This window comes from Hemiscyllium ocellatum, chromosome 32 (genome assembly GCF_020745735.1).
Source record: "Hemiscyllium ocellatum isolate sHemOce1 chromosome 32, sHemOce1.pat.X.cur, whole genome shotgun sequence".
Taxonomy (NCBI): domain Eukaryota; kingdom Metazoa; phylum Chordata; class Chondrichthyes; order Orectolobiformes; family Hemiscylliidae; genus Hemiscyllium; species Hemiscyllium ocellatum.
This window is the reverse complement of record NC_083432.1, coordinates 46,064,095-46,087,331: the sequence shown is the minus strand read 5'-3', so window position 1 is coordinate 46,087,331 and position 23,237 is coordinate 46,064,095. Positions and strand designations below refer to the sequence as shown.

At 39.8% G+C, this 23,237-nt stretch overlaps 1 protein-coding gene across 3 annotated transcripts in view; it reads left to right on the top strand.

Annotated features, from left to right (window-relative positions):
* Positions 1-23,237, top strand: part of LOC132831055 (rho GTPase-activating protein 23-like) — a 516,705-nt gene that overhangs the window by 388,775 nt on the left and 104,693 nt on the right. For all 3 annotated transcript variants that reach the window (XM_060849107.1, XM_060849108.1, XM_060849109.1), the window contains 2 exons: positions 19,191-19,352; positions 22,519-22,630. In XM_060849107.1, coding sequence (XP_060705090.1) covers positions 19,191-19,352; positions 22,519-22,630 — 274 coding nt within the window. The remainder of the gene's footprint in view (positions 1-19,190; positions 19,353-22,518; positions 22,631-23,237) is intronic.

Genomic DNA, 23,237 nt, shown 5'->3' with positions numbered 1-23,237 from the left:
CCCTGGGAAACCGTCTCTGGCTATCCACTCTATCTATGCATCTCATCATTTTGTAAACATCTATCAAGTCACCTCTCATCCTTCTTTGCTCTAACGAGAAAAGCCCTTTCTTCATAAGACATGCTCTCCAGTCCAGGCAGCATCCTGGTAAACCTCCTCTGCATCCTCTCTAAAGCTTCCACAACCTTCCTATAATGAGGTGACCAGAACTGGACACAACATTCCAAGTGCGGTCTAACGCCGGCTTTATAGAGCTGCAGCATAACACGCAGCTCTTAAACTCAATTCCTCCTGCTAATGAAAGCCAACACGCTATACAACACCTTTACATATCAACTTGGGTGGCAACTTTGAGGGATCTATGGACGTGAACCCTAAGATCCCTCTTCTTCCACACTGCCAAGAATCCTGCCTTTAAGTCTGTAATCTGCATTCAAATTGGACCTTCCAAAATGAATCACTTCACATTTTTCCAGGTTGAACTTCATCTGCCACTTCTCAGCCAAGGTCTGCATCCTGTAAGTGTTCCGTTGCAACCTACAACAACCCCTCCAGACTATCCACAACTCCTCCAGCCTTCATGTCATCGGCAAGCTTACTAACCCATCTTCCATTTTCTCATATAAGTCATTTATAAAAATCACAAAGAGCAGAGGTCCCAGAACAAATCCATGTGGAACATCACTGGTCACCGAGCTCCAGGCTGAATGCTTTCTGTCAACTACCACCCTCGGTCTTCAGTGGGCCAGCCAATTCTGTATCCAGACAGCCAAATTTACTTGTATCCCATGCCTCCTTAATTTCTAAATGAGCCTACCATGGGAACCTTATCAAATGCCTTGCTAAAATCTATGGACCCCACATCGACTGCTCTACATTCATCAATGTGTTGTGTCACATCCTCAAAACTTCAATTGGGCTTGTAAGGCATAACCTGCCCCTCTCAAAGATATGCTGACTCTCTCTAATCAAGCTATGTTTTTTCCAAATAATTAAAAATCCTATCTCTCAGAATCGTCTCCAATAATTTGCCCACCACTAATGTAAGACTGACTGATTGGTCTGTAATTCCCACGGTTATCTCTATTCCCTTTCTTGAAATTCTTATTAGTTTTAAAATAGTGATGGAAAAGGATAGGCCAGATATAAAAGTTGAAGTTCTAAATAGGAGAAAGGCTAATTTTGACAGTATTAGGCCAGAACTTTCAAAAGCTGATTGATGCAGATGTTTGCTGGTAAAGGGACAGCTGGAAAATGGGAAGCCTTCAGAAATGAGATAATGAGAGTCTAGAGACAGTATATTCCTGTTAGGGTGAAAGGAAAGGCTGGTAGGTGTAGGGAATGCTGGATAACTAAAGAAATTGAGGGTTTTGTTAAGAAAAAGAAGGAAGCATACATCAGGTATAGACAGAATAGATCAAGTGAATCCTTAGAGTATAAAGGCATGAGGAGTATACTTAAGAGAGAAATTAGGAGGGCAAAAAAGGGACATGAGATAGCTTTGGCAAATAGAGTTTAGGAGAATTCAAAAGGTTTTTACAAATACATTATGGACAAAAGGATAACCAAGGAGAGAATAGGGCCCCCCAAAGATCAGGAAAATCGCTCTAGCCTAAAATGGTGATTTTCCTGCTCCTCAGATGCTGCCTGACTTACTGTGCTTTTCCAGCAGCATATTCTCAACTCTGATCTCCAGCATCTGCAGACTTCACTGTCTCCTCAAAGATCAGCAAGATTGGCCTTTGTGTGGAGGCACAGGAGTTGGGGGACATGCTAAATGAGTGTTTTGCATCGGTGTTTACTGTGGAAAAGGACATGGAAGATATAGCATGTAAGGAAATAGATAGTGACATCTTTAAATATTTTCATATTACACAGGAGGAAGTGCTGGATGTCTTGAAATGCATAAAAGTGGATAAATCCCCAGGACCTGATCAGGTGTAACCCAGAACACTCTGGGAAGCTATGAATTGCTGGGTCTCTTGCTGGGATATTTGTATCATCGATAGTCACAGGTGAGGTGCTGAAAGACTGGAGGTTGGTTAACGTGGTGCCACTATTTAGGAAAAGTGGTAAGGACGAGCCAGGGAACCATAGACTGGTGAGCCTGATGTCTGTGATGGGCAAGTTGAAGGCGGGAATCCTGAGGAACAGGATGTACATGTATTTGGAAAGGCATGGACTGATAGCCAACATGGCTTTGTGCATGGGAAATCATGTCTCACAAACTTTATTGAGTCTTTTGAGGAAGTAACAAAGAGAATTGATGAGGGCAGAGCAGTAGGTGTGATCTATACGGACTTCAGTCAAGCGTTAGACAAGGTTCCCCATGGGAGACTGATTAGCAAGGTAAGATTTCACAGAATACAGGGAGAACTAGCCATTTAGATGCAGAATTGGCTCAAAGGTTGAAGACAGAGGGAGGTGGTTGAGGGTTGTTTTTCAGACTGGAGGCCTGTGACCATTGGAGTGCCACAAGGATCGGTGCTAGGTCCACAACTTTTCATCATTTATGTCAGTGATTTGGATGTGAGCATAAGAGGTACAGTTAGTAAGTTTGCAGGTGACACCAAAATTGAACGTGTAGTAGACAGTGAAGAAGGTTACCTTAGATTACAACGGGATCTTGATCAGATGGACCAATGGGCTGAGGTGCAGCAGATGGAGTTTAATTTAGATAAATGCGAGATGCTGCATTTTGGGAAAGCAAATCTTAGCAGGACGTATGCACTTAATGGTAAGGTCCTGTGGAAGTGTTGCTGAACAAAGAGACCCTTAGAGTGCAGGTTCATAGCTGCTTGAAAGTAGAGTCCCAGGTAGATAGGATAGTGAAGAAGGCATTTGATATGCTTTCCTTTATTGGTCAGAGTATTGAGTACAAGAGTTGGGAGGTCATATTGCGGCTGTACAGGACATTGGTTAGGCCAATGTTGTGAGACTTGAAAGGGTTCAGATAAGATTTACAAGGATGTTTCCAGGATTTGAGCTATAAGGAGAGGTTGAATAGGCTAGGGCTGTTTTCCTGGAGAGTCAGAGGCTGAGAGGTGACCTTATAGAGGTTTATGAAATTATGAGGGACATGGATAAGGTAAATACACAAGGTCTTTCCCCTGGGGTGGGGATTCCAGAACTAGAGGGCATAGGTTTAGGGTGAGAGGGGAAAGATATAAACAAGACCTAAGGAGCAACTTTTTCACACAGAGGATAGTGAATGTGTGGAATGAGCTGCCAGAGGAAGTGATGGAGGCTGGTACAATTGCAACATTTAAGAGGTATCTGGCTGGGTATATGAATAGGAAGGGTTTGGAGGGATATGGGCTGGATGCTGGCAAGTGGGACTAGATAGGGATGGGATATCTGGTCAGCATGGACGAGTTGGACAGAAGGGTCTGTTTCCATGCTGTACATCTCTATGACTCTATTTGCCATCCTCCAGTCATTTGGTACTACTCCAGTGGACAGTGATGATTGCCAAAGTTGTAGCAATCTTTTCCGTCACTTCCTATAGTAACCTTGGATATATCCCCTCTGGCCCAGGGGACTTACCTATCCTCATATTTTTCCAAAATTCCAGCACATCCTCCTTCACACCTATTTCAAGCTATCCTCACAAACAAAATGTCTCTCAATAGTGAATACCTGAAGCAAAGTATTCATTAAGGACCTGCCCGAACTCAGACTGCAGACACATGAAAATAGAATGCCTTGGGGGTTTTCCCTAATCCTACCCATCAAGATACTATGGAGTTGGCCAAACCACTCAAAACATTCTTAAGCAGACCATAACTTTGCAATTTGTTTGGGTAATTTTCACTGCACATTTACCAAGAGTGAGGTAGCTAGGTTGACTACCAGGTTTTAAAACAAACATTTATTCACAAGATTACCCATGAATCACTAAGAACAGAATAAAGAACCCCTACAGAACTCAGTCTATCCAAACTAGAGTTAATTATGCTGTCCCAAATACATACAACAGTCCTAATAAGCAAACCCTCTTGAAGCACAGTTAAAAAATGGAACAGATGTTCAGAGGTTGATGTTAGAAGGGCAGAAAGAGAGAAAGTTCCACACACCTCATTGTTGAATTCCCAACCAGTTCTGGACCGAACTAAATTGCTCAGCTAGAGACCTGACCACTCCCCTTTTATTATACAGGTCACTTCTACAATATGACCACTTTCGCCTGAAGTCTCACCTGTTTACATATGAACAAAAAGGTCTTTGAATACCCTTAATCTCTATACCGAACCAGTCTAATTAGCATAGACAGCAGTTTATTTACCCCTCTGATAAAAACCAAGGACATAGTATCCTTGAGAAAAGAAACGGCTTTTAGAGAAAAGAAACCAGCTTTGTGACCAAGGCTTTTTCATGCACCCTTCTAGCTCTCATAAATCCATTCTTTAGTTGCTTCCTGACTATCTTGTAACCCTCTGGAGCCCTGTCTGATCCTTGCTTCCTCATCCACATGTAAGCTTCCTTCTTCCTTTTGACTAGATGTTCCACAAATCTTGTCATCCAAAGTTCCCTCACCCTACCATTCCATCCTTGCCTCAGTGGGACAAACCTATTGAGCACTCTCAGCAACTGCTCCCAAAACAATCTCCACATTTCTGTCAGGCATTTCCATGAGAATATCTGCTCCCAATTTATGCTTCACAGTTCCTGCCTAATTACATTATAATCCCCCCTCCCCCAATTAAATACTTTCCCATACCATCTGCTCTTATCCCACTCCATGGCTATCGTAAAGGTCAGGGAGATGTGATTAGTATCACCAAAATGCTCTCCCACCGAGAGATCTGACACCTGACCTGGTTTGTTGCCAAGCACCAAATCCAATATGGCCTCCCCTCTAGTCGGCCTATCTACATAATGAGTCAGGAATCCTTCCTGGACACACCTGACAAAATCTGCTCCATCCAAACTATTTGCACTAAGGAATTTCCAATCAGTATTAGGATAGGTGAAGTCTCCCATGAAAACAACCCTGTTACTTCAACGCCTTTCCAAAATCTATCTCCCAATCCACTCCGTGTCTCTGTTGCTACTGTGGGGTCTATGGAAAACACTCAAAGTAAATTAGAGTCCTAAAGGTGTACAGCACAGAAACAGACCCTTCGGTCCAACTCGTCCATGCTGACCAGATATCCCAACCCAATCTAGTCCCGCCTGCCAGCACCCAGCCCATATCCCTCCAAAAGCTTCCTATTCATATACCCATCCAAATGACTTTTAAATGTTGCAATTGTGCTAGCCTCCACCACTTTCTCTACCAGCTCACTCCAAACACACACCACCTTCTACGTGAAAAAACTGCCCCTTTGGTCTCTTTTATATCTTTTCCCTCTTACCCTAAACCTCTAGTTCTGGACTCCCCTACCCCAGGGAAAATACTTTGTCTCTTTATCCTATCCATGCCCCTCATGATTTTATAAACCTCTATATGGTCAACCCTCAGCCTCCGACGCTCCAGGTAAAAACAGCTCCAGTCTATTCAACTTCTCCCTATAGCTCAAATCCTCCAACCCTGGCAACATTCTTGTAAATCTTTTCTGCACCCTTTCAAGTTTCACAACATCCTAACTATACCTCTTTTGCTCACATCCAAATCATTTATATAAATAACAAAAAGTGGTGGACCCAGCAGCAATCCTTGTGGCACTCCACTGGTCACAGGCCTTCAGTCTGAAAAACAACTCTCTACTACTATTATCTGTCTTCTACCTTTGAGCCAGTTCTGTATCCAAATGGCTAGTTCTTCCTGTATTAAAGTGACTGCTCCTTTCTTGTTTCTGACTTCCACATGTACTGACTCCAGTCGACAAGCCCTCCTCGATGATCTCCCTTTCTGCAACTGTGATACTATCCCTGATTAGCAATTCCACTGCCCCACTTCTTTTACCTCCCTCTGTTCCTTTTGAAACATCTAAATGTCAGAGCATCCAACAACCATTCGTGCCACTGTGCTATCCAAGTCTCTGTAATGGCCACAACATGGTAATTCCAAGTACTGATCAATGCTCTTAAGTTCATCACCCCATATAAGTCATTATGATCATTGTACTTAGTAGAGCTGTATTTCCAGGTAACTACTCTGAAGAAGGCACATCTTATGAAAATTCTTCAACTGATTCAGTAAAAGAATTCTAAACATTTGGTGATGATTTCATCTGAATTAGCCTGATAGAAAACTGATGGAATTGGATTGGCTATTTGCTTTACATCCTTCTCATTTTACTTGTTAATGAAATCAGGTGAACTGTTTTAAAATGAATCCTTGCTCATTTGCTTTCATAAAATGACTTAGTTTGTCACAGAAATCCTGGATTGCTTTTCTTAAACCTGATGATTCTAGGAAAAAGACAGGTGTCCTGATGTCATGGATGGTTGGTGGTAGCAGTAGCAGTGGGAGGCAAAAATAACTCTAGAGAAACTGTGAGATAGTCTGCTAATGCATGTTAATGCTGTGGTAATTGTACCTGTTTTGAATGCAAAAGAAGCATCAGAATTTCTCCTTTAACTTCCCCTTGCTTCTCCATGTATTTCTTTTCTTAGTGCCTTTAACTTAAACAGAATGACCTGTGCAGTTTTCTCATCTGTCAAAGATCAAAAGTGAACATTGTGTGATATAATTTTATTTTCAGCATGAACCCAATGTTATATAAAACAAAAGTTGCTAATTCTGGTGTAATCTTAAGCCTGAAGTGGCAGAATAAGTAACAATTTGTCAGAAGCTTCTGTTTGTGTATGGAATTTGTTCTTGAATGTAATTATGAATAATGAGTGTTAGGAAAAGCACAAATAGGATCTAATAGTACAACTGGCACTAGACCTGTACAAAATGGACAGTTGAGATAGTTCATGAATCACATTCCTGGTGTGCCCTCCATAAAAGCACTATTGTTGTATACTACATGGTATACAGAAATCCCAGAAGGTCCCTCACAATGACTTGTAGGGCAATGGCGAATAAGCACTATCATTACCAGCTCCACCCACAACCCATGAATAATTTTTGATAATGCACATGCTATGGTACCTTTTATTATGCAGAAACATATTAGTCTGAATCCTGTTTCAGACCCCCAGATACCTGTATGAAACACGAGTCAAATTTACATTACAGGAGCTTTATTCTGCATCGAACAATGTTTTTTAACAGTGTTCTATAATTTTAACTTTAGGTGAGTATGCTCCTAATGCACCAAAGTAGCATTTTCACATTTCACATCCCAGCAATTCTACAGCATCTTAAAAGAAATTCATTAGTTATGAGTTTTATTGTGCAACAAGCTTAACCCGAAAGCAGTTGAAGATATTAAAACTTATTTCACACAGGATTCAAACAATAAATAGACAGTGAAAAAGTTGGTTATCTAAACTGGTCACTGCTCACTGATGGTGACTTTTAATTCTGCACTCACCACTCAACTCAGCTTGTATCAAATCATTAAACAAATGAGCTGAATTCCAGACGTTAGGCATTTGACCAAGTGTGGGATCAAGCTGCTCTGGCAAAAACTGAAGTTATTGGAAATGGTGGTGTAAAAAAAGTTGTTCAAATCTAGCAGCAAGGAAGATGTACGTTTTTATTGGAGCACAATCATCTGAGACTCAGAACATTTAAGCAATCATATGTAACATCCTAGGCCCAGCCTCCTTCATCTGTTTCATTCATGACATTCCATCTGTCATAATTAGAAATATTGGCTGATGATTCAGGACTATTCACAGCTCTTCTTGTACTGAAGCAATCTGTATGCATATGCAGCAAGAGTTAGCCGATGTTCAAATTTGGGCTTGCGTGAAGCAAAACGTTTCATGATACACATTGGCAGGCAAAGAACCACAACAGTGAATCTATGCCCCTTTGATACTCGGTGGCACTACAATAAGTCAATCTTTCACCATCCACATTATAAGAATTACCAAAGACCAGACTGTTAACTCAGCCAGCCACATAAATAGTGTAATTGCAAGATAAATCAGACACTAGATTTCTCCAGCGATTAGCAAATGTCTTGACTTCACAAATCCTGTGCATCATCTGCGAGATATAACCTAGGAGTGTGTTAGAATACTCTCCACCTGCTTAGATGAATGCATTTTCAACAAAGCTCAAGAAGCTAGACGAGATACAGGACAAAGCTGTTCACTAGAATTTGGCGACCAGTTTACCACTTCAAACAGTCACTCTCTCCACCATGGCAAATATTGGCATCTGCAAGGTGCACTGAAGCAACTTCATCAAAGCTCCTTCAACTGCAATTTCCAAACCCATGGCCTACACCTTTAGAAAAACAAGGACAACTGGCATATAGAAATCCCACCAGTTACAAGTTCAGTTCCAAGCCACACATTAGCCTAACTTGGAACTTTATCATCATTGCTTCACTGTCACTGTGACAAAACCTACAGATAGAATGCAATTATTTAAGAGGGCACCATTCTTCATTCTCAAGGGCGATTAAGGATTGACAATGAATGCTGTGTTTCCAGAACTCGCATATCCGACGAAAAATCAAAACTTTGTCATCTTTATCTGCAAGCAGCCTGGGAATGTCTAAATAAATCTCTCAGCTCAGGAAGTTTTGAAAGCAAAACTACTGTGATAAGATTCACTTTTATGTGCCTTTCAAAGTGATCCACTAGGATTATCACTTATGTTATGATTACTTGAGTTCACTAATAATATGCGTTTGCACAGTTTCTTTAATGTACAACATGCCCACCAGCACCACTTGGGGGAACACAGACAAGAAGTTTAAAAAAAAGTGTTGCCTATAAGTGTGATTTGAAGCCTTTGGAGATTTAGTGGCAGCTTTTTCAATGGCTTGGGGGAAAGCAACAAGGACATCAAGTCTTGGAAAGGAATGGAAAGAATTGAACTGAGAAAACTATAAACCATGCCAGAAATGGAGAGGTTCTGAGGTGGGGAATGGGATGCATGACCGCAGGAGCAGTGGTTTTTCCCCAGAAGGATCTATAGCACAGAACTAGAAAATTTGGTTCATTTGCTTCTCTCCTTCATTTGTTCATAGAATGTAGGTGTCACTGCCTAGGTCAATACTTATTGTTTTAACATTTGTTTCGGTTTTCTTAATTAATCTTTTTGAACATGTAATGACACAGCTCCAGGGCAGATAAGATTTGAAATGAACTTTCCAGCCCAAAGTTAGGGACACTACCACTGCACCACAAGACCCCTGGTCAACACTTAGGCCCTATCTCTAATTACCTTGCAGAAGATCATAGTAAACTGCTTTCTTGAATCTTTGCAGCTCTTAGGTTGTAGATATACCAACAGTGTTGTTAGGAAAGGTAATCAGGATTTTGACAGTGAAAGAATGATGATATAGTTGCAAATCAGGATAAATATGTAACTTGGGGCGATCTTACAGGTTAATCATGTGCATCTGCTGCCCTTATCCTTCCAGACAATAGCAGTTACAGATTTGAAAGATGCTGTTAGTGGAGCCTTGGCAAGTTACTACAGTGCATCTTGTTGATATGATATATTGCTGTCACTGTGTGTTAATAGTGAAGAAAGTGAATGTTGCAGGTGGAGAATGGGGTGCCAATTAAGGGGGCTACTTTGACCCAGATGGGTCAAGCTTCTTGAGTTTTGTAGGAGCTGCACTAATTCAGGCAAGTGGAGAGTACTCTATCTCACACTTGACTTATGGCTTGTAGATGCTGGATTGGCATAAGAAGTAGGAGCAGGGTTAGGCTATCTGATGGGGTGGCTGGTGGCGATGTGTCATGGGATGATGAATAGGGAAAGAATGAAAAATTGGTAAATCCAGAACAGGTATAAGTGGCCTAGACATTTGATAGAAGAAAAATGAATGGAACATTGAGGATGCAGATCATTCTACTGGAAATATGTTTCGTTGGAGGCTGTTGTAAGATGTCTTCAAAGTATTTGACATTACAATGGGTTCTGCTACAGCATGTGTTTCTTCAACGCGAATTGGCTTTAACACAATTGAAGAATATAGACCGTTATTTGTAGGACACGCACTTTCCTTACCCATATTAGGTATAACGCGATTCTGACCCTATTAGTTTGAATGGTGCAGCTGTCACATGATTTTCTTACAATGGGAGATTACACAAGAATGGAAGTTCTCAGTTCTATCAGACCAACTGTATAAGGGTTAGTTAGCTTAATTAACTTAAAGGGGTAGGACATGACAGGAGAGCTCCAAGTTGTAGTCTGATCCTTTTGCTCAATGTGGGAAGCCAGGCACATTTCCAATGCTTGGGACCTGCATGTATGCAAAAAGTGTCTCCAGCTGCAGCTCCTAGAAGCCCGATGGATACTGGTGTATTCACGAGGCAGAGTGTGTCATGAATAACACGTGTAGAGAGGTGATCTCACCGCAGACTCAGACTCCACAGGCAGGAAGGGAGTGTGTTTCCAGGTAGAGGAGGAGGGCTCAGCAGGCAGTTCAGGAATCTCCTGTGGCTATTCCCCTGTAAAATAGATATACCATTTTGGATATTGTTGAGTGGAATGGCCTCTTGGGGTAACAGCAGCTGCCAAATTTGCTGCAGAGGGAAGGAGAAATAGGCGTAGAAATGCTATAGTTATAGGGGATTCAATCATAGGGGGATTACATAGGCGTTTCTGTGGCACAAATGAGAGTCCAGGATGGTGTGTTACCTCCCTTGTGCTGGAGTCCTGGATGTCTTGAAGCGGTTGAAGGACATCCTGGAGGGGGAGGGCAAATAGCCGCTGGTTGTGGTACACATTGGTATGAATGACAGAGGTTTCAAAAAAAAGGATCAGGTCATAAAAGCAGAATACAGAGAACGAGGAAAATAGTTGAAATGTAGGACCTCGAAAGTAGCTAGTCAGAGTAGAAACAGCAAAATATATAGGATGAACACATAGCAAAAAAGATGGTATAAGGGGGAGTGTTTCCGATTCGTGGGGTATTAGGACTGGTTGTAGGAGATGTGAGACCTATACAAACTGGACAGGTTACACCTGGGCAGGACCGAGACTAATATCCTTGGGTGATACTTAGTAGAGTGGTTGAGGAGGTTTTAAACTAGTGTGGCTGAGGGATGGAAACCGGAGGAGTCAGGCAGTAGATGCAGAAAGTGAAGGAGAGGTCGAAACCATGGCAGACATGAACAGGCAAGGAAATGCTGCTAAACAGAGCAGGGGCGGTGGTCTGAAATGCAAGTATTTTAGTGCGAGAATTGTAATAGGTAAGATAGATGAACTTCTTTGGTTCAGTACTTTGAACAGTGACATTATTGCTATTATGGAGACTTGGTTGAAAGAGGAAAAGGACTGGCAGCTGGATGACCCAGGATTCCAGTGTTTCAGGTGTGATAGAAAGGTGTGTAAAAGGGTTGAGGGAATTGCCTCAGGAGTAAAGGAGAATCTCATAGCCATACTGAGGGAAGCTACATTAGAGGACTCATGCAGCGAGGTAGTACGGTCATTAGGGGTAGCATGATGGCTCAGTGGTTAGCACTGCTGCTTCACAGCGCCAAGGACCCAGGTTCGATTCCAGCCTCGGGCAACTTCTGTGTGGAGTTTGAACATTCTCTGTGTCTGCGTGGGTTTCCTCCAATTGCACGGGTTTCCTCTCACAGTTCAAGGATGTGCACGTTAGGTGAATTGGCTGTGCTAAATTGTCCATAGTGTTCAGGGATATGTAGGTTAGGTGCATTTATCAGGGGGTAAATGTAGAGTAATGGGGAATGGGTTTGGGTGGGTTCTCTTCAGAGGGTCGGTGTGAACTTGTTTGGTGGAAGGGCCTGTTTTCATACTGTAGGGATTCGATTAAAAAAAATCTAAAAAACTCAGGAATAGAAAAGGTGAAGTTACAATGCTGGGGGTAAAATACAGACGTCTCAACAGCCAATAGGAGTTAGAGGAGGGAATATATAGACAGATTTTGGAAAGGTGTAAAAACAGCAGGGTTGTTTCCCTTATATTGATTTGTGCTCACTTCGTGCTAGGGGCTTGGATGGAATAGAATTTAAGGATCATTCAGGAGGACTTCTTGACACAGTATGTAAAACATTCCAACCAGGGAAGGGGTGATACTGGACCTGGCTTTGGGAAATGAGCCCATCCAGATGAGTGAAGTTTTGGTGGAGGAGCATTTGGGAGTAGTGACCTTATACTGAGAGGTGTAAGATCCTCATAGGGATAACAGCAGTCCTTGGGTGAAGGTGTGGAACTGGGGAAGGCAAACTGCAACAGTGTTAGGCAGGAACTGGAGAAATTTGATTGGATGCCGCTGTTTGAAGGCAAATCCACATTGGACATATGGAAGTATTTCAGGCAGCAGTTGATAAGAGTTCCAGAGTGGCACGTTCATGTACGAATATAGGACAGATATGGGAAGTTACGTGAATCTTGGATGACCTGATATGTTATGACCTTGATCAAAAAAGAAGTGTATGTAAGGTCTAGGAGGATGGGAACTGACAAAGTATAAAAGGAAAGTAGGAAAGAACTTAAACAAGGAATTAGAAGGGTGATAAGTGGTCATGAAAAGTCATCTGCAAACAGGCTTAAGAAGAATCCAAAGACTTTTTATACATAGATAGAAAGCAAGAGGGTAGGCAAAGGTTTAGTCTACTCAAGGAGAGTTAAGGAAATCTATGTGTGGAGCCAGAAGAGGCAGGTGGGGTCCTAAATGACTACTTTGTGTCAGTATTCACCAAACAGAGAATTTGTGGAGGATGATCTCAGGGAAGGGAGTGCCAACTTTCTAACCCAAGTTGCCGTTGAAAAAGAAGAGGTGTGTGTCTTAAAACTTATTAAGGTAGATAAGTTCCTGTGTCCTGATGGGATCTATTCCAGAACATTGAAGGAATTGAGAATAAATTGCTGGAACAGTGATAGACATCTTTGTATCCTTTTTGGCCACAAGTGAGGTCCTAGAGAACTGGAGAATAGCCAATGTTGTCTCATTGTTTAAGAAGAGTTGCAGTGATAACCCAGGAAATTGCAGGCCTGTAAGCCTCACATCAGTGGGGGGAAATTATTGGAAAAGATTCTCTGGGACAAGATCTGTATACATTTAGAAGCAAATGGGCTTATTAGTAATACAGAGCATGGTTTCGTGTGACAGAGATCATGCCTCACTAACTTGATTTGAGTTTTTGATGAGTAACAAAGATGATTGATGAGGAAACAGTGTTTGTTGTCTACATGGACTTGAAGTAAAGCCTTTGGCAAGGTTCCTTATGGCAGACTGGCACAAAAGGTGAAGTCACCTGGTATCGGGGTAAACTGACAAGATGGATACATAACTGGCTTAGTCATAGGAGACCAAAAGTAGTGGTGGAAGGATGCTTTTCTGGATGGAGAGTTGTGACTAGTGATGTTCCACAGGGATCAGTGCTGAGACCTTTTCTGCTCATGGTCTACATAAAGATTTGGAGGAAAATGTAGCTGGTCTAATTAGTAAGTTTCTGGAGGTACAAAGGTTAATGGAGAATTGTCATTGGATACAGCAGTTGGAGACATGGGCAGAAAACTGGCAAATAGTTTAATCCAGACAGATATGAGGTGATGCATTTTGGAAGGTCAAGTACAGGTGAAAATTATACAGTGAATGACAGAACTCTTAGGACATTGATGTGCAGAGGGATCTGGATGTGCAGGACTACAGATCACTGAAGATGGCAGTGCAGATAGATAAGGTAGTAAAGTAGGACTATGGCATGCTTGCCTTCATAGGAAGGGGCATTGAATATAAAGATAAATTAGTTATGCTGCAGTTTTAAAGAACTTTTGTTAGGGCACGCTTGGAATATTGTGTACAGATCTGGTCACCCCACCTCCAGAAAGATGTGAATGCTTTGGTGACGATACAGAAAAGATTTATCAGGATGCTGCCAGGTATGGGAGATTTTAGCTATGAAGCAAGGTTGGATAGAATACGTCTGTATTTGTTCATTTACTGTCTGAACTATTGTGACCAATTACACCATTGTTTCAAGACTATGATATACAGTAGCTTCCATTGTGTCTGAAATAATGTTGAATTTCAGCACAAAAAGATCATGTGGTAAAGCACTTCACATTCTTCTTTGATTAATTACATTTATTACAGATAACATAAATACAATTTCTTCACTCCATCACTTGTTACAGACTCTTAAGACATACCAAAACAGTCCCACATTTTCTTGATAATCAATTATGCTTTGCTTTATCTTATGCTATTTTTAAAACGCATGTTTTCTTTGCCTTCCTAACTCTTCTGATAATTCCTGTCTGGGATCTTACCCATTCATAATATTAATATTCTTATGTTGCTATTAAGCATGACAAGTTAGCAAACAGTAGGGAAGTAATAGCGCCTGTATTTATTTTGTTACTCACATTTCACCATTCAAAGCAATGACTTAATGGGTGCAAAATTAGTGGATCTATCTGGAACTGTTCACAATATGACTGGATTATGTGGATTTCTGGTCCATTAAGTTCTATCATAAATCCCCCAAGATGGTTGGGAGGGATATGAGCCAGAAGCAGGCAGATGGGGTTCTGTTCGGTATGGACTAGTTGGACCAAAGGGTCAGTTTCTGAGCTGTATGAATCTACAACTGTAAGTAAGGATGAGAAGATGATTTAGCTTTCTAAACAAATGTACATTCTGCAAATACTTTCTTGCTTAGGACTAGAAGAGATCATGCAGAATGGTTGAATATCTCCCATACTAGGTTGTTTGGCAGCTCACCAATAAAAACTAGATGCTGTACTGGCCTTTTACAATCAAGGCACTAGTTTTCTTTGAGTAAAAGGTGAGGTCTGCAGATGCTGAAGATCAGAGCTGAAAATGTGTTGCTGGTTAAAGCGCAGCAGGTCAGGCAGCATCCAAGGAACAGGAAATTCTTTGGGCAAAACTTCTGAATCATCTGGGAGGAGGTCCAACCCTAGAGTCCCAGCCAGTTTGAATAATGGCCAGCTTTAGGATTACAGCCTGAACTTGGAAAAAGAGGACATAATAGATAAGAACAGGAGTAGGCCATTCCTCCCTTCGCGCCTACTGCACCGGTCAGTATGATCATTATGAATCTTCCAACTTAGTAACTGGTTCCTGTTTTCGCCCCATACCTATGATCCCTTTAAATCCTGAGAACAATATCTATCTATCTCCTTGAAAATATTCAATGTTTTAGCCTCAACCACTTTCTGTGGCAGAGAATTCCACAGCTCACCACTTTGGATGAAAATTTATTTTCCTTATTTCAATCCTAAATGGCCTATCCTGTATTCTTGTACTGTGATCCCTGATTCTGGATTGCCTGTTGATCAGGAACATCCTTTCTGTATTTATCATGTCTAGTCCTGTTAGAATTGTATGAGTTTCTACAAGATTCCCTATTATCTTTCTTAACTCCAGTGAATGTAGTCCTAACCCATCCAGTCTCTGTTTCTCCATCTGTCCTGCCATTCCAGGAGTCAGTCTGGTAAACCTTGGTTGCACTCTCACCATAGTTAGAACATCCTTCCTCCTTTTAAGGGGACCAAACTGTACACATTATTAGAGGTGTAGTCTTACAAAATTGCATTTTGCACAATTACAGTAAGACATCTGTGGCCCTGTACTGAAATCATCTTGCTGTGAAGGTCAACTTACTATTTGCCTTCTGCCCCACCTGCTACAGGTGTATGCTTACTTTCAACAACTGGTGCTCAAGGACACCCAGGACCCATTCTAGCTCTCTTTCCCAATCTATTGTCATTCAAATTTGGTTTTTGCTACCAAAGCAGATAACCTCACATTTATCCACATTGTACTTCATCCATTATGTATTTGCTGACTCACTCAACTTGTACAAATTGTACTAAAATATTTCTGCATCGTCCTCGCAGTTCGCCCTCCCTTCCAGATTTGTGTCATCTATTAATTTGGTGATATTACATGTAGTTCCCTTCTCTAAATCACATATATGCATGTGATTATCTGGGGTTCAAACACTCTTCCTTGCAGTAATCCACTAACCACTGGCTGCCACTCGGAAAATGACTTGCTCTTTGTTTGTTGTCTGCCAACCAGTTCTCTGCTGGATTATGTGGATTTCTGGCCCATTTAAGTTTTGCCATAACTTCTCCTAGAAGTGAGGGTGAGTGGATTATGTATCTTGCTTGACAGATGTATAACTATGCAAATGTTGCTTGGGACTAGAAGATATAATGGAAGCTGGACTAAAGGCAAGTCCAGTGTATCAAAACAGCGTTGAGGCTGCACTGACTCATCAAAAGATAAATCCCAATAGTCCCATTATCCTGTTGATTCTTCTAATCCCCTCAATTTTCCCTTCCAAGCATTTAGCCATTTCCCTTTTGAAGATTACCATTGAATCTGCAACCACTACCCCATATTGAATTATTTGATGCATAAAGAAGTTTTTCTTCATGCTATTTATTTTGTTTTTAATTACATTGAATATTTGTTCCCCAATGGTTGAACTGTTGGTGATCAGTATCTCTTTATTTGCTCTACGCAAACCTTTCATAATTTGAAACACCTCTGTCGTTTCCTCTTAATCGTCTCTGCTCCAAGGAAAATAGCCTGAAATTCTCCTATTTATCCATGTAAGCTATTATTCCTTATTCTCAAAAACATTCAAGCACATATCTTCTGTACCACACCAAAGCCTACTTTCAAATGTGCATTGTATAAGAAAAGATATGTTACACAAGCAACTAAATTAAGCGTATACAGTAGTACCTCATTAACACTGGGTTGCTGCCTTTCACTGTAAAACAGAATCTACTTATGGAATTTTTACTACAGCCTAGCTTCAAAAAAGTCTCTTGTGTTAATTTCAGAATTGTGAAATTATCCTGAAATAAACAGGATAGTTACAAAATTAACTTCCTGAAGAGATTCTCTGCTTGGAAGAGAAAACAAACAACAGAAGGCCACAAAAAGAACACCTGAAACACATTCTCTCTTTAATTTAGAAGTGTTTCATATTCTATGATATAAAATGTCACCCTTATGTCACTGAATTATATCCAACAGAAAACATGAAGCTGAACGGTTTTGGAGTTTATACCTAACAAAAGGGCTCAAAGTTTCTGGAACAGTTGTAATTCCTAGCAGATAGCACTGCTTCTCTGAGAAATCTGCTAGCTTCCTCCAGCAGGGGATTGGGAGAACTCCACAGGTATTCAGGGCTCTAGTCTCTGGATGAGAAGAAACAATGTCCTCAACCCTGGAGTTTTCTTTGTAATTGTTGTTCAGTAAAAGCAGGATTAGGACATTTGACTGTTAAGCCTGCCCTACCATATGATATGATCATGGCTGATCAAACACTTCAATGCCTTTTACTTACCTTATTCCCAAAATGCTGTACACCACTGGCAATCAGAAATCCATCAATATCTTAAATATATTTATAAGACTGAGCTTCAACAGCTTTCACTCTATTGATCACAACCCTCTGAGTTGAAAAAAAAGTTCCACTCCTCTTCAACCTAAATTGCAACTGTCTTTAAATTGTGCCTCTTGGTTCTATATTCCCCAACCAAGGGAAAAATCTTAACTGCATCCACTCTGAATCTATTGAAATACTTAGAGATAAACAATGAGATTACCTTAAATTCTTCAAAACTTAGAGAATTCCAATATTTTAAAATTAAATTGGACCTTTGTTTTATTAGAATGTTTATACTTTCTTTTGGCAGAACTATACCTATACCCAGAAAGGAATATGTAACTCCAGGTGCCATATGTATAATGTCTATTTCCAGTTGCCTTATTATTTTTTAAATCTGCAGCGTTATTAATCTTTAGTTAAGATTCTGCTACTATTTGAACTGGAACAGAGAAAGTTAAGCGAATATGTAAAAGAGCTTTTAAAGTAATAAGGTATGTTGATAGAATAATTAGTGAAAGGCTATTTGCTCTGATAGAGAATCAGTGAATGGGAAAAATCAGTTGAAAAATTGCAATGAAAATGAAGCAAGGTTAATATTATGCACGTGTTTGTTCTAATATGGAAGATTTTTGCACAAGAAATTATTTGAAACATAAGACTGTTGTTTTAATTCATTCGCGGGATGTGGGCATCACTGGCCAGGCCAGCATTTATTAGTCATCCCTAATTGTCCAGAAAGCAGTTGAGTGTCAACCTCATTGCTGTGTGTTTGCAGTCGCGTATAGGGCCAGACCAGGTAAGGATGGCAGTTTCCTCCCCGAAAGGACATCAATGAATTGCATTTCTTGACAGAATGTTGGATAAATATGTGATACCAATGAATGTACAAAGCTATGGGAAGTTTTATTTAAGATTGCTTCTTTCTGTACTGAGAAATTTGGTACTTTATTCTTTTGTGGGAGTAACTATGAACTTACTCTGTACATAATCTCTGCTCAATGAGGTGTTTATGATTACCAATTTCAATCAGTTTTTTGTTCTGTTAATTTTCTATGTAAATCTGATCAGGATGAGAAAAATTCTTTCTTGTGTGGGTACAACACACAGCATAAGAAAGCAATGCTTCAGCTACCTGTGTTGTAATGCTGTTTTATGTGAGGAAATGGCAAAAATGTTGATACACAAATTTAAGCAGATGGTTGCCAGGCATATTATTTTGGCTGATAAATGTTTCAAAGCGTCAGAAAAAATGAACAAATTGATTTGCAGTTTTATTCATGCAATAATGTATTAAATAATTGCATTGTTTCAAATTGGCAGAGGCCTTGATTAAAAACAGCCATTGGTTCCACAAATTATTTTGGAGTGTAAATTGACTTTGGCCAAAAACTCTTTAAATTCTACTGCTTTGTAGGTTACACAACTAAGTTTGGTAAACCCATTTATTCAGTTTACACCAGAAATATTTTAGTTTTATTGATCAGTTTCAAATTTTACCATAATATTGGAAGTGCATAGTAATGGATATTTGTATGGATAATAATTGCCTTGAGTGGGGTTTGATTTGATCAGAGTTGATTTTAAATGAGTTACACTGCATATAACTGTATGAACTTCACTGACTGTAAAGCACTTTCACTCATGATGTTCTGAAAATGATTATAGAAATGTAAGCCAATATTTAGTGTATAAAACCAGTCAATAATATTCTTATTCCTATCTTTTCAGAAATATTATGAAATATTTCATTATGCAATGCAGTTGATGGTTAATTGTTTTATGCCTCCATCTCTTTCTCTCCACAGATGAGCCAACAAGCCCAAGTATTGACCTGACAGCAGGTCATATCCCTGCTTCATCTGTTGTTTCAAGTGGTCAGGATTTTGCTCCAACAATCATCACTAGTCCTGCTTCTCCAACTTTCACCTTTCCTCCTGTTCACTCACGTCATTTCTCTCAGGATTGCAGTGAGTTTTTATATGTACTAATTTTGCTAATGTTTTACAGAAGACAATGAATCAGCATGATATAGTATTTTAACAAACTGTTTCTCAGTGGATAAAGAACTATCAGACAATAGGACATTTTAAGTATATAATAGTCTGAGTGTAAAATGCTTGCCTTCTCTCTTTCAAAAAAAGTTTGTATAAAAACTGTATTAAATAAAGTCCAAATGTGGGAGGGACCTGTGAAAATTTAAAAGATTTTTGGTACATGATGGTCTGACTCAATTTTGCATCAGAAGATTGATTTTTTTTCATTTAGTTTTTCCCTGACTCCCCTGTTGCGATGAATCTGATTTTTGAAAGCTTCAATCACATCTCCTCTTAGCCTTATTCTCCAAGGAAAACAGTCCTAATATCTCCATTCTATCGCCACACCTGAACTTTCTCATCCCTGGAAGCATTCTCATAAATCTCTTCTATTCTTTCTCCAAAGTATTTCACCTAGAACTGAACACATTGCTCAAGCTAAAGATCTGTCTTATGTAGGATCAGTATAAACCCCCTGTTCTTATATTCAATGACATTATTTTAAAAACCTATGCTTTAATAACCACACTCTCCACCTGTCCTGTCTCTCAGCTCTTGCACAGCTTTTAGTATAGTACCTTTATTTACACACTCTCCATACACGTTTTATCAAACTGTATCACCTCACATTTCTCCACATTGCACTTCATAATCTGTCACCTATCCACCAACTGTCCAAACACGTCAATGTATTTTGAGGTTTTACATTGTCCTCCTCGTAGTACACAAAGCTTTCAAATTTTCTGTTATCTGCAAATTTTGACATTGTTCCATACACCTCAAGGACTAGATCATTAATATATATATGGAAAAGAAAGAGATCCAATACTGATCCTGAGGGATCTCCACTGCAAGCCTTGCTCCAGTTTGAAAATACCTATCAATCATCACTGTTTCTGACCAATTTTGTATCCATGTTATGTCCCTTTTATTCCATGAGCTACAACTTCCCTCAAGACTGTGTGCGGCACTGTATCAAATGCCTTATGCGCATCAACAGTGTTGCCTTCACCAACTTTCTCTGCAACTTCAAGAAATATTCCAGCAATTTAGTTAACAAATCCATTAACAGATCCATGCTTTCTCTTCTGAATTAACTGGCATTTGTCTACATGACTATTAATTCTGTATCATGTTATTGCTTCTAGATGTTTCCCCACTACTGAGTTAAGCTGCCAGGTCCATATTTGCTGGGCTTAATCTTAGAACATTTTTTTGAGTAAGGGCATAACATAACACAACATAACTCTTATTTTCTTCAATATCCTTGGATGAGTCCCATCTGCTCCCAGTGCATTACCAGTCTTTAAATACCAATCGCTTATTCAATACAGGCACAGTGGTTAGTACTGCACCTCACAATGCCAGGGATCTGGGTTTAATTCCACCCTTCGGTGACTGTCTGTGGGAATTTGCATATCCCGGTGTCTGCATGGGCTTTTCTCCCACAGTCCAAAGATGTACAGTTTGGGTGGATTAGCCATTCTAAGAATTGCTCCATAGTGTCCAGGGGCGTGCGGTTTAGGTGGGTTAGCATGGTGAAAAAATAAATAAAACCCACGGGTCCAAGAATAGCCAAAAATTGGTTTTGACTGGTATAACTGTTTGACAATCAGTATTACACTTTTTGAAGTTTTCTATGACACTGCAACCCAATGTCTATCGCCAAGAATGAGCAGGTTCGTAGCAAATGCCTATGTGCATACAATACTAGTAATTGCGCTTCATCAATGGCATTCAAGTAATGACAGACAAGCTAGCATTTCATGCTGTAAACATTCTTCTGGGTTCATAATGTTTTTTTTTAGTTACCTAACATATTAGATGTACTATAAACCAAGTTTAAGATAACAAAAGTAAGTTGCAGTGAAGAAGTAAGAAATTTATAAATGGATAAGGCTAGTTATGTGAATGGACCAAAATTTAGCAGATGGAGCTTAACATAAATAAGAATGAGGTTATCCATTTTGGTCTGAAGAATGAAAGGAAACTTATTATCTAAATGGAGAGAAACTTCAAAATGCTTCAATGCTGAGGGATCTGGATGTCCTTGTGCATGAGTTACAGAAAGCTAGCAGTGCAGGTACAGCTGGTAATAAGGAGACCAAATGGAATTTTGGCATTTATTGCTGAAGGAATGGAGAGTAAAAATAGGGAAGTGTTGTTGCAATTGTGCAGGGCATTGGTAATACTGCATAGTTTTAGTTAGATGTAATTGCATTGAAGGCAGTTCAGAGAAGGTTCACAAGATTAATTTCAGAGATGAAATGTTTGGCTTATGAGAAGAGATTGAGCAGTTTAGGCCGATACTTGAGTTTAGAGTGATGAGAAGAGATCTAATTGTGGCGTATAAAAAGCTAAAAGGGATTGACAGAGTAGACATAAGAGTGGCTGTTCCCCCTTGTGGGGTAATTGAGAATGAGAAGTTATTGTTTTAGGCTAAAGAATGGCAGATATAAAACTGAGATAATGAAGAAAGACAGCAAACTTTGTTTTAGCTAGCACATTATGAACTGGCATTCTCTGTAAACTGCCAAAAATTACATGATGCAAATAATGCAAAGTTTGCTGCATTATTGTGACCAGCTATCAACAGTTGATTCAGTTTTGTGTCAGTTTCTCCTCAAGTGCTGCAATTTACTGAGATATCTGAGTAGTCAGTTGAGGGCGTGAGTGAGAATTTAAGACAAAGTTGCATTACTATTTCAGTGCTTTATGTTATAAATAAGGTATAATAGTAACGTGTATACTCCTATGCATTACGTTTCTGTTATTTAGTGACTGTTCTACATTGATTATATGGACCTCTTGGTTATCCAGAACGTTTGATCACTTGGCACATGTTTGCTGTAGAGTTGTGAATCTGTAGAATTTACTACCCCAGAGTGAGGTGGAAGCTAGGGCACTGAATAAGTTTAAGGGGGAGATGTACAGATTTTTAATTAATAATGAGTTACATGGTTATGTAGTGGGCAAGAAAATGGAGTTGAGGTCAAGGTGAGATCAGCTATGATTAAACTGCAGAGCAGGTTTGAGGGGCTTAATGGCCTATTCCCACTCATAGTTCCTATTTTCTAATGTTCATAATTACTGCTTCTAGGCAACATGAAAGCCAGTCGACGGTCGTCCTATCTTCTTGCCATAACAACAGAAAGGTCAAAGTCTTGCGATGAAGGACTGAATACGTATCGGGATGAAGGAAAAGTGTACTCGTAAGCTTTCTCTTTTGTGGCTAGGTTCTTGAATTTATGCATAAAATTATTTTTAAGGAATTCATTCTTAATATAATTAGATTCATAGCATCTTGAACCAATGCTGACAAAGTACATATTTTGTTGTATAAGGAGTGTCTGGGTCATTTAGAAAATAAAGTAACAAACATGATATAAAAATACATCAGACAAATTATTTCTTTCTTTTATAAATTTGCATGATGGTAGTGATTATTAATGAGGCCCTTTAAAGGGAAATTCTTATGTGGAGAAAGGGTGCCCCTGGAACAAGAGGAAAATCAGCAATTGTTTATATTCCAAGTAAGTGAATTTAGTAACTGCAAACTCTCATTAAAGAAACAAACCTGAACACTGAAACTTAATATTTAAAGTTTCTTATCTATTTTGTACAGGCTATCTGGCTCGATGATGTTTTAGTTGCTGGGTACAACTAAAGTACTCCTGAACTGCATGTACAGTGGTCGTTTTGCAATTCAATAGGATAATGGCTGATCCAACATTCTTTCAATCCATTTTCCTACCTTTTCCCCATAAACTTGATTTCACTACTGATCAAGAGTCTATCTCAGCCTTAAATATATGTAAG